The following is a 12595-nucleotide window of genomic DNA, read 5'->3' as shown; positions in this document are numbered from 1 at the left end:
CTAAAGGTACCGTCACACTAAGCGACGCTGCAGCGATACCGACAACGATCCGGATCGCTGCAGCGTCGCTGTTTGGTCGCTGGAGAGCTGTCACACAGACCGCTCTCCAGCGACCAACGATCCCGAGGTCCCCGGTAACCAAGGTAAACATCGGGTTACTAAGCGCAGGGCCGCGCTTAGTAACCCGATGCTTACCATCGTTAAAGTAAAAAAAACAACCGCTACATACTTACCTACCGCTGTCTGTCCTCGGCGCTCTGCTTCTCTGGTCTGGCTGTGAGCGCCGGGCAGCCGGAAAGCAGAGCGGTGACGTCACCGCTCTGCTTTCCGGCCGCTGTGCTCACAGCCAGACCAGAGAAGCAGAGCGCCGAGGACAGACAGCGGTAGGTAAGTATGTAGCGGTTGTTTTTTTTACTTTAACGATGGTAACCAGGGTAAACATCGGGTTACTAAGCGCGGCTCTGCGCTTAGTAACCCAATGTTTACCCTGGTTACCAGTGAAGACATCGCTGAATCGGTGTCACACACGCCGATTCAGCGATGTCTGCGGGGAGTCCAGCGACGAAACAAAATTCTGGACTTTCTTCCCCGACCAGCGACTGCTGCCTGTCACACTGGACGATATCGCTAGCGAGGACGCTGCAACGTCACGGATCGCTAGCGATATCGTCTAGTGTGACGGTACCTTTACATTAGTATGGTGATGTAACTTGTGGTGGAGATAAACATCCAAGATGGTGAAGACGATGCAATGAGTTTGTAGGAGGGTACTGATCAGCTGACCTCAGTAGTAACATACGGTGACATGATGACCAGCGTCTTAGCGAACATGGAAAGCTGTAACCAGCATTGGAGTATACAGCTAAGTTTATTTTGGCAATCGGTTATTTCACTCACACCCAGCAGAATGAAAAAGTCAAAGGAAACTGGGTTTAACAACAAACAGATAATGACCAATTGTGCAAGTGACAGAAAATAAAAGCGTTAAGTCTGTTTGTTGGAGACATTGGAGTTTCTCTGTGCCCTAGTTTATACATGACATCCATGTCCAGTTTTAATTTCTTCAACCAAAGTGTGCCAAAAACAGAAATAAAGATCATTCAGCTTCGAGAAAGTGTCCATTAACAGCCACATTACTGCCGGAGTTGTGATGTGTTAGGGGGCCATCTTTTTGGTATTTTCTAGTTTGGCAGATGATCCCTTCTCTTTTGGCAAATTGTGCTGCGATCCAGTATCTAGGAACAAAATATTAACAAAACAAAGATAGAAAAAAAATTAATTTATGCTGTTTAGGAATTCTCACCATCCTGTACAACAATGCAATTAACCCATTACTGTAAGGACAATTTTTACACTTTTGAATCTTCAACCAAAATGAAAAATTAAAAAACTTATTGGCCCCATTCATCAAGTCTGGTATTTTTAGGTCAGTCTTGATGCAGTGAGAGCTGTTGTGAATTCTGTGGCAGAGCTCCCTCCTGTGGTCACAAGTGGTACTTCGGCTGATTCTCTCTGGGAGCTTCCGTTTGTGGAGGAAAGTGGTACTGCTGCTTCTGAGTTTCCTCCCTCAGGTGATCTGCTGAAGTCGTTAGGTGCTTCTCTACTTAACCCCACCTAATGCTTTGATTCATGCTTCCTGTCAATGTTCCAGTGTTGGACTTGTGTTTCTCTGGATCATTCCTGTGGCCTGCTGCTCTGCATAGCTAAGTGCTTCTTTGCTATTTGTTGCTATTTTTTTCTGTCCAGCTTGTCTATTTGTTTTGCTGGAAGCTCTGGGACGCAAAGGGTGTACCTCCGTGCCGTTAGTTCGGTACGGAGGGTCTTTTTGCCCCTTTGCGTGGTTTTCTTTAGGGTTTTGTATAGACCGCAAAGTTATCTTTCCTATCCTCGTTCTGTCTAGATTATCGGGCCTCACTTTGCTGAATCTATTTCATCCCTACGTTTGTCTTTTCATCTTACTCACAGTCATTATATGTGGGGGGCTGCCTTTTCCTTTGGGGTATTTCTCTGAGGCAAGGTAGGCTTATTTTTCTATCTTCAGGCTAGTTAGTTTCTCAGGCTGTGCCGAGTTGCATAGGTAGCGTTAGGCGCAATCCACGGCTGCCTCTAGTTGTGTTTGGAGAGGATCAGGGATTGCGGTCTGCAGAGTTCCCACGTCTCAGAGCTCGTTCTATTATTTTGGGTTATTGTCAGATCACTGTATGTGCTCTGACCTCCATGTCCATTGTGATACTGAATTGCCTTTCATAACAGAGAGCGAAGAAAAACACGCGGCAAATTAATAAAGAAGTGTGTGCATCTTTCAGCGGCCGCTAGCCAGTGTCAGAAATCGCCTCCAATTTGAGATTGGAGAAGACTCATCGAAAATTACCCACATTGTTTGGGATAAATGATTATGAATTTGTCAGCCACAGTCAGTCAGTCTTAAGTAATCTCCAGCTACATTTCAAAACATTGGCGGGGCTTACCAAGCTGGAATGAAAATGACAAAAGTTGCATATTATTATTTATTTATTTCTATGAACCATTCCAAAAGTTTTGCTACACTTCAAGCAGTTTTCTGTCAGAAAACTGCTTGGTTAATTGGGTCAATTATGTATTATTTGCCCAGACCCACAAATCTCCAGTGAGGAGACATCAGGTGCATTGTGAAAATTCTAGATGCTTTGTCAATAACTGTTACTTATGCCCAAGTCATCAAACAAATATCTGCACAAAAATCATCAAAAGTACAGACACCGAAAAATCGCTTTCAATCCAGATGCTTTGACTTTGCCAGCAACTGCTCATATTCTGTCCCTTTAGTATAATAAATACCCCTTAAAGGGAACCTGTCAGCGATTGTGCACAGTAACCTACAGACAGTGTCAGGTCGGCGCCGTTATACTGATTACAATGATACCTTGGGTGATGAAATCCGTCTTGCGGTTGTTGTTTAACCTTTATTTTAAGTTTTGTGTTAATGAGATTCAAACTGCAGGCGGACGCCAGCCATGGTACCTGCTCTGCAGCAAAATCGCATGTTTTGCGTGCCATAAATAATTTTTCTTCTAGGTTATTCAGTTAGAGGAAAAAAAAAAAATTGAAAATGGCGCCTGCCGTGCCCACACAATAGCTCCTATCGGTGTCTGCTGCTGTGATCCAATAGCTGATACTGCGCCGGCGTAGCTGGCGCCATTTTCAATTTGCTTTTGTTTTTTCCCCTCTAGCTGAAAAACCTGAAAAAAAAATAAAATAAAAAAATAAAAAATTCCTCCTCCAAGATGGCACCGCCCATGCCGGTAGAAGCATATTTTGTCTCTTTCTTCAGTATGTTAATTATTCATTATGTAAACTAGGGGATGGGTCAGTGAGGGATCAGTGACCTGTCAGCAGGCTGCATTATGAATAATCAGAGCACCACATATCCCAGCCCCACCTTAGGCACGAGAATTTCATTAACACAAAACTGAAAATAAAGATTAAGAAACAACCACACGACGGATTTTATCAACCAAGCTATCATTTTATTCAGTATAACGGCGCTGACATGACACTGTCTGTAGGTTACTGTGTGCAATCCTGCTGACAGGTTCCCTTTAAGTACTCATTGTGATCTTTAATGCTAAGAAATGCTGCACTTGAGTAAAAGAGCTTTCGCAGAACAGCTGACTGCAGCAAAACACATTTTTAAAGAAAACGCCAGTGAGATACATTCATCACCTCATATTTCGTATATAACCTGCGGCCACCTCCATCAGGGGCTTATCTACATTCTGTAATGCTGTGATAAGCCCCCGATGTATCCTGAAAGAAGAAAAACAAGTTAGATTATACTCACCCAGGGGCGGTCCTGCTGCGGTCCGGGTTCGGCGCCTCCCATCTTCATGCGATGACGTCCTCTTTGCTTCCTGCTGCGGCTCCTGCGCAGGCGTACGGATTTGCCCTGTTGAGGGCAGCGTAAAGTACTGCAGTGCGCAGGTGCTGGTCCTCTCTGACCTTTCTAGGTGCCTGCGCACTGCAGTACTTTGCTCTGCCCTCAACAGGGCAAATCAGTACGTCTGCGCAGGAGCTGCGGCAGGAAGCAAAGAAAAGGACTTCATCGCATGAAGATGGGAGGCGCCGGACCCGGACCACGACGCCCATCGGACCGGACTGAACGGGACCACCCCTGGGTGAGTATACTCTAACTTGATTTTCTTATCTTTCAGGTTACATTGGGCGCTCATCTACAGCATTACAGAATGTAGATAAGCCACTGATGGCGGTGGACGTAGTTTATGTACGAAATATGAAGGTGACAGATTTCCTTTAAATCCCATTGGGAACTATAATACATCAGACAGCAGCAAAGGATCCAAATATCAGAATGTGTAGATTTACTTTATAATCAAGGAACAACCATTAGAGAAAACCCATCAGGTAATTTCTACATACAACTATAGGTATGGCTTTCTAGACAGTTTTAGCCAGAGTGAATTTATTTTCTTGTAAAAATCCACTGTTAAAGTTACAGTCGATTGCAAAAGTGTTCGGACAGAGGTTCACCTTCCAACAAGACAATGACCCAAAGCATACTGCTACAGCAATACTCAAGTGGTTTAGGGGAAACGTGAAAATGTTTTGGAGTGGCCTAATCCAAGCCCAGACCTTAAACCAATTGAGACTCAGACTGATCAAGTCAGACTTGAAGATTGCTGTTCATCAGAGGAAACCATCTAACTTAAGGGAGCTGGAGCAGTTCTGCCTTGAGGAATAGGCAAAGATACAAGTGGTAAGATATGGAAATCTCATAGAGAGTTATTAGTGATGAGTGAGTGTGCTCCTGATAAGGTGTTACCTGAGCAAGCTCCTGTCTTCGGCATGCTTGAATACTATGAGAAACTGTGGCTGCATATCTCGCGGCTGTTAGGCAATCCCTGCATGTATTGCAACTGTCAACCAGTCGCAAGACATGCTACCAAGCACGCTAAATATACTCTACAAAAGTGCTGACTTTAGGGGGTGAATAGTTATGCACACTAAAGTTTTCAGTTCTTGTGTTATATTTGTTGTTTACTTCACAATAAAAAGAAAACCAAATGTTTACAGTTGTAGGCATGTTCTTTACATGAACTGATGCCATCCTTAAAAAACAAACAAACAAAAAAAAAAAAACAAAAGTGAAATTCCAGGTTGAGAGATAGCAAAACACGAAAAATACCAAGGGGGTGACTACGTCGCAAGCCACTGTATATGCAAATTAACTCCAAGTGTATTGGGGGGTGTCAGAGCATTTGGAGATGAATTTGAATATAACATATACAGGGAATGTCGGTAAGGTGTTAATAGCACATTTTTACAAGAAAGAAATCAAATTACTCAGGTAACCACATCTACTTTTAGATTTCAGCAGAGACTTTTCCTGACAGATTCCCTTTTTCAGTCGTATAAATTGGACAGAAATTGGAACGCAGTGTATGGACTGGCCAGCTACTCTTCTGACCCACGAATGCACAGATACAATCCCTGTCAAATTTATACAAACGTCTGACTCTGACCTTTGGTTATGTTCACAAGTTGCTAATTTTAAGCTTCGTTTCAAAGTACCAACAAAAGCTATGAGATTTAAGAAATATCACACATACACATTGTTCTTATTCCTGACAATTGGAAAACTGCAGCATGTCACTTCCTTCAGCTTTCTTCCATGCATAAAAAGCAATAAGTGCAAAAACGCAGGTTATTAGGTTTTGCTGCATTTCAGTGAAAAAAAGCAGGTAGAGCAGCATGTGAAGTCCATTTAATTTTTGTGATTTTCCCAAGTTTAAACCACAATGTCTTGGTCTCCTCACCTGAGAATGTCAGTTACTATTTGCACAGTTTAATTAAATTATTGATATGTATAAAGTAAATTGGCTGACCAAGGTGAGAAATTGAACAATACCTGATCAACTCAAGGGCTGACCAAAGTGTGAAAGTAAAGTGTGTCCTACAAACTCAATGCTCAGCCAATGTCTTAAGGTACCGTCACATTTAGCGACGCTACAGCGATCTAGACAACGATGCCGATCGCTGCAGCGTCGCTGGAGAGCTGGACAGCTCTCCAGCGACCAACGATGCCGATGTCCCCGGGTAACCAGGGTAAACATCGGGTTACTAAGCGCAGGGCCGCGCTTAGTAACCCAATGTTTACCCTGGTTACCAGTGTAAATGTAAAAAAAACAAACACTACATACTTACATTCCGGTGTCTGTCACGTCCCCCAGCGTTCTGCTTCCCTGCACTGTGTAAGCGCCGGCCGTAAAGCAGAGCGGTGACGTCACCGCTGTGCTCTGCTTTACGGCCGGCCGGCGCTGACAGTGCAGGGAAGCAGAACGCCGGGGGACGCGACAGACACCGGAATGTAAGTATGTAGTGTTTTTTTTTTTTTTTTACATTTACACTGGTAACCAGGGTAAACGTTGGGTTACTAAGCGCGGCCCTGCGCTTAGTAACCCTATGTTTACCCTGGTTACCAGTGAAGACATCGCTGAATCGGTGTCACACACGCCGATTCAGCGATGTCTGCGGGAGATCCAGCGACGAAATAAAGTTCTGGCCTTTCTGCTCCGACCAACGATGTCACAGTAGGATCCAGATCGCTGCTGCGTGTCAAACATAACGATATCGCTATCCAGGACGCTGCAACGTCACGGATCGCTATCGATATCGTTGTTAAGTTGTTCAGTGTGAAGGTACCTTTAGGTAAACTATTCCCGACCAAGTCACCTCCCCCGAATGTTACATTTGTAATTGGGCATTTTTTCTTGAACTCGTGAACTTTTTTGTTCAGAATAGTCACTATTTTTTCAGACAAAAAAATATTTTTTCACTAAATAATTTGATCAAATTGCCCTTTTTTACAAAAATGGTTTTATGGTTTCACGTATATGTCTTGCATTGGTGACCTGTGTTCATGATTCTGTGGTGGAAGCAAAGCTGAACTTTGGGGTCCTGATAAATGCAGCAAAACCTGCATTTTGAAAGCAGCTTCTTTACTGCCAAGAGAGCAGGTTTTGCCTGCAAAAAAAAAAAACAAAAAAAGGAAGCAAAAACGCGACGTGTGAACATAGCCTTAACCCCTCTCTGACCTTAGACGTACTATCCCGTCGAGGTGCCCTGGGCCTATTTGACCCTCAACGGAATAGTAAGTCATAGCTGCGCTCACGGGGAGGGGGGCCTCCTACCTCCCTCCCTGCTCCAGGCCCGGATCCAAGATGGCCGCGGCATCCGGGTCCTGCAGGGAGGGAGGTGGCTTCACAGAGCCTGCTCAGAGCAGGCACTGTGAAGCCTGCACTGCTCTAAGTCAGATCGGTAATCTGACAGAGTGCTGTGCAAACCGTCAGATCACCGATCTGTGATGTCCCCCCTGGGACAAAGTAAAAAAAAAAATTTTTCCAAATGTGTAAAAAAAAAAAAAAATATTATTCCCATAAATACATTTCCCACAAAAAACGAGCCTCCAAACAGCATGATCACCAAAAAAATAAAAAAAGTTATAGTCCTCAGAATAAAGCGATGCAAAAATAATAATTTTTTCTATAAAATAGTTTTTATCGTATAAAAGCGCCAAAACATAAAAAAATAATATAAATGAGGTGTTGCTGTAATTGTACTGACCCGAAGAATAAAATTGCTTTATCCATTTTACCAAACGCGGAACGGTATAAACACCTCCCCCAAAAGAAATTCATGAATAGCTGGTTTTCGGTCATTGTGCCTCACAAAAATCAGAATAAAAAGCGATCAAAAAATGTGACGTGCCCGAAAATGTTACCAATAAAAACGTCAACTCGTCCCGCAAAAATCAAGACCTCACATGACTCTGTGGACCAAAATATGGAAAAATTATAGCTCTCAAAATGTGGTAACGCAAAAAATATTTTTTGCAATAAAAAGCGTCTTTCAGTGTGTGACGGCTGCCAATCATAAAAATCCGCTAAAAAACCCGCTATAAAAGTAAATCAAACCCCCCTTCATCACCCCCTTAGTTAGGGAAAAATTAAAAAAAAAATGTATTTATTTCCATTTTCCCCATTAGGGCTAGGGCTAGGGCTAAGGCTACAGTTAGGGTTGGGGCTAAAGTTAGGGTTAGGATTACATTTACGGTTGGGAATAGGGTTGGGATTAGGGTTAGGGGTGTGTCTGGGTTAGAGGTGTGGTTAGGGTTACCATTGGAATTAGGGTTAGGGGTGTATTTGCATTAGGGTTTCAGTTTTAATTGGGGGGTGTCCACTGTTTAGGCACATCAGGGGCTCTCCAAACGTGACATGGCGTCCGATCTCAATTCCAGCCAATTCTGCGTTGAAAAAGTAAAACAGTGCTCCTTCCTTTCTGAGCTCTCCCGTGTGCCCAAACAGGGGTTTACCCCAACATATCGGGTATCAGCGTACTCAGGACAAATTGGACAACAAATTTTGGGGTCCAATTTTTCCTGTTACCCTTGGGAAAATACAAAACTGGGGGCTAAAAAATAATTTTTGTGGGAAAAAAAAAGGATTTTTTATTTTCACGGCTCTGCGTTATAAACTGTAGTGAAACACTTGGGGGGTTCAAAGCTCTCACAACACATCTAGATGAGTTCCTTAGGGGGTCTACTTTCCAAAATTGTGTCACTTGTGGGGGGTTTCAATGTTTAGGCACATCAGTGGCTCTCCAAACGCAACATGGTATCCCATCTCAATTCCTGTCAATTTTGCATTGAAATTCCTTCGCTTCCGAGCTCTGTCATGCGCCAAAACAGTGGTTTACCCCCACATATGGGGTATCGGCGTACTCAGGACAAATTGTACAACAACTTTTGGGGTCCATTTTCTCCTGTTACCCTTGGTAAAATAAAACAAATTGGAGCTTAAGTAAATTTTTTGTGAAAAAAAAGTTAAATGTTCATTTTTATTTAAACATTCCAAAAATTCCTGTGAAACACCTGAAGGGTTAATAAACTTCTTGAATGTGGTTTTCAGCACCTTGAGGGGTGCAGTTTTTAGAATGGTGTCACACTTGGGTATTTTCTATCATATAGACCCCTCAAAATGACTTCAAATGAGATGTGGTCCCTAAAAAAAAAAATGGTGTTGTAAAAATGAGAAATTGCTGGTCAACTTTTAACCCTTATAACTCCCTAACAAAAAAAATTTTGGTTACAAAATTGTGCTGATGTAAAGTAGACATGTGGGAAATGTTACTTATTAAGGATTTTGTGTGACATATCTCTGTGATTTAATTGCATAAAAATTCAAAGTTGGAAAATTGCGAAATTTTCAAAATTTTCGCCAAATTTCCGTTTTTTCACAAATAAACGCAGGTATTATCAAAGAAATTTTACCACTATCATGAATTACAATATGTCACGATAAAACAATGTCAGAATCACCAGGATCCGTTGAAGCGTTCCAGAGTTATAACCTCATAAAGGGACCTGGTCATTGACGTGCAAACCACCCTTGGGGGTAAAGGGGTTAAAGTAAGGCCTCAAAGTAATTGTACCTTGTTTTGGTTGGTTTTCCAATAATGCCTCTGGCTGCTCACTCCAAAGCTTGTAATTGGGATTATTTAGGAAACGTTTAGTAAGACTGCAGCTGAGACATTGAATTATTGTTAGACTCTGTCCTCGATGTTCTGCAATGAAAGGTAATGGTTAAATATATTTTAGGAACGCATATAAAGATTTTAATATAAATATATCATCTATATAAATTTTTTAATATTCTGGAATAATAATAATAATAATTAATAATAATAATAATAATAATAAATACACTTGACTTACTAAGACAGTGACTTCCAAAAAGAAATGATTGCCACACAGCAGTCTATGGTTACTGCAGTGTATACTTTTTTTTATTTTTTTATTTGAGATGTATATACTGAGAATTGTGAAACAATTTGTGACATAAATAAAACCTTAAATTGTAAGTTGCACAATTAAATGATTAATTTATTGATGCAATCACACAGATTTGTTTGTTGCCACAGCCCACATGTACACAGGCACAAACACACATTAAAAGGGAACCTGTCACCATGATCATGCAGTGCAATCTGCAGGCACATTGTTATAGAGCAGGAGGAGCTGAGAAGACGGATTTGCAGTTTTGTGAGAAAAGATTCAGTATAACCGGTGTTTTATCATTTTAGCCTCTGCACTTTCTGCGATTTTCAGTCCAGTGGGCAGTCCCTGTAAGGCAGGGGTGGGGAACCTCCGGCCCGCAGCTCTGCAGGTGATTTGTGTCCCTCAGCTATTCTATCTGCCCAGTGTGATCTCTGTGCCCCCCCTCACTATGTGCCCCAATATGATCTCTTTACTTCCACAACTATAAGCCCCATGTCATCTCTGTGCCCCTCCTGTGATGCCTGTGCCCCTCAGCTATGTGCCCCAATATGAGCCCTTTACTCCCCCCAACTATAAGCCCCCTGTGATTTGTGACTCCCAGCTATGTACCCCATGTCATCTGTGCCCCTCCTGTGATCCCTGTTCCCCTCAGCTATGTGCCCCAATATGATCTCATTGCTCCCCCAAGTATAAGCCCTCTGATCTCTGTGCTCCCAAGTCATCTGTGTCCCTCCTGTGATCCCTGTGCCCCCCAGCTATGTGCCCCGTGATCTCTGAGCACCCCGCTACGTGCCCCAATATGATCTCTTCACTCACACAACTATAAGCCCCGTGATTTCTGTGCCTCCCAGCTATGTGCCCCATGTCATCCCTGTCACCCCAGCTATGTACCCTCTGTGATTTATGTGCCCCTCAGTGATCTCTGTTCATCCTGTGATCTCTGCCGCCTCCGCAGCTATATGCCCCTTGTGATCTCTGTGCCCCACAGCTATATGCCCCCTGTGATCTGTGCACCCCAGCTATGTACCCCGTGATTTCTGTGCCCTCCAACTATATGGCCCCTGTGATCTCTGTGCCCCCAGCTATGTACCCCCTGTGATTTCTGTGCCCTCCAACTATATGCCCCTGTGATCTGTACCCCCAGCTATGTACCCCCTGTGATTTCTGTGCCCTCCAGCTATATGCCCCGTGATCTCTGTGCCTCCCAGCTATGTGCCCCATGTCATCTATGTGCCCCTCCTGTGATCCCTGTGCCCCAGTGATCTGTTCCCCGTGATCTCTCTCCCCCCCGCAGCTATATGCTCCCTGTGATTTCTGTGCCCTCCAGCTATGTACCCCCCTGTGATATTTGTGAAACCATGTGATCTGTGCCCCCTGTGATCTGTCCACTCCAGCTATGTGCCTCTCCGTGATCTGTGTCCCCTAGCTATGTGCCCTCCTTTGATCTTTGTCCCCCCCTTGTGATCTTCGTCACCCCCGGAAAAGCAGCTGTGAGATGCAACACGATCAGTAACATCTAACATCACAGCTGCACCAAAGAGAAGCAGCTCTGGCCGTCACATTAAGGGCGAGTTACCATAATTAATTGTTTGACTAAATATACCGGGGTAATTTTCAAGGTGATCATTTTTATGTGGCCCCGGATGATGGTAGAAATTTCCAAATGGTCCCTGGCCGAAAAAAGGTTCCCCACCCTTGCTGTATAGATATGGATTGTGAGGCTAAACTAATGGGCGAGCGTGGTCACCTACACTAGACATTACAGGAGGATGTTCTCAGAGGAAGTCAGTTGATCTATACAATTTATTTTCTGTCTTAAAAAAAGAAAAAAAAAACCCTCACAGAGCCCACTTACTTCTCTGTCTCACAGTACAAGTGATGCCAGAAAGAAGGAGAGAGCTGCATCTCTTACAAATTGTTCTTTTTATAGATGGATCCCTGGAAAAAGAGGAAGGTGCAAATGATTAATTAGCTAGATGTAGCAGTGCATATATAATCTGACAGAAGGCTCCATCTGCCTCCTTTGCCTGCTGTGGTAGAGAACTACAGATAAAGCTGCTTAAAGTGGCCCTATACTTAGCTAGTATACGGTGCAGCACAACATAAGTTATAGGCAGTCTTAAGGTACCGTCACACTAAGCGACGCAGCAGCGATACCGACAACGATGTCAATCGCTGCAGCGTCGCTGTTTGGTCGCTGGAGAGCTGTCACACAGACAGCTCTCCAGCGACCAACGATCCTGAAGTCCCCGGGTAACCAGGGAAAACATCGGGTTACTAAGTGTAGGGCCGCGCTTAGTAACCCGATGTTTACCCTGGTTACCAGCGTAAAAGTAAAAAAAAACAAACAGTACATACTTACCTACCGCTGTCTGTCCCCGGCGCTGTGCTTCTCTGCACTGACTGTGTGCACAGCGGCCGGAAAGCAGAGCGGTGGCGTCACCGCTCTGCTTTTCGGCCGCTGTGCTCACAGCCAGTGCAGGAGGAGTGCAGAGAAGCACAGCGCCGGGGACAGACAGCGGTAGGTAAGTATGTACTGTTTGTTTTTTTTTACTTTTACGCTGGTAACCAGGGTAAACATCGGGTTACTAAGTGCGGCCCTGCGCTTAGTTACCCGATGTTTACCCTGGTTACCAGTGAAGACATCGCTGGATCGGTGTCACACACGCCGATCCAGCGATGTCAGCGGGAGATCCAGCGACGAAATAAAGTTCTGGACTTTCTTCAGCGACCAACGATCTCCCAGCAGGGGCCTGATCGTTG

At 43.9% G+C, this 12595-nt stretch overlaps 1 protein-coding gene across 2 annotated transcripts in view; it reads right to left on the bottom strand.

Moving 5' to 3' along the window:
* Positions 1-916: 916 nt before the first annotated feature.
* Positions 917-12595, bottom strand: part of RPP21 (ribonuclease P/MRP subunit p21) — a 57558-nt gene continuing 45879 nt past the window's right edge. For both annotated transcript variants that reach the window (XM_069757734.1, XM_069757735.1), the window contains exons 4-6: positions 11688-11770; positions 9487-9618; positions 917-1235 (exon numbers count right to left, since the gene is read on the bottom strand). In XM_069757734.1, coding sequence (XP_069613835.1) covers positions 1156-1235; positions 9487-9618; positions 11688-11770 — 295 coding nt within the window. In that variant the 3' untranslated portion in view covers positions 917-1155. The remainder of the gene's footprint in view (positions 1236-9486; positions 9619-11687; positions 11771-12595) is intronic.

Source organism: Ranitomeya imitator, chromosome 3 (genome assembly GCF_032444005.1).
Source record: "Ranitomeya imitator isolate aRanImi1 chromosome 3, aRanImi1.pri, whole genome shotgun sequence".
NCBI classification, from domain to species: Eukaryota; Metazoa; Chordata; class Amphibia; order Anura; family Dendrobatidae; genus Ranitomeya; species Ranitomeya imitator.
The sequence above is the reverse complement of the archived record's forward strand: the minus strand, read 5'-3'. Positions and strand labels throughout refer to the sequence as shown.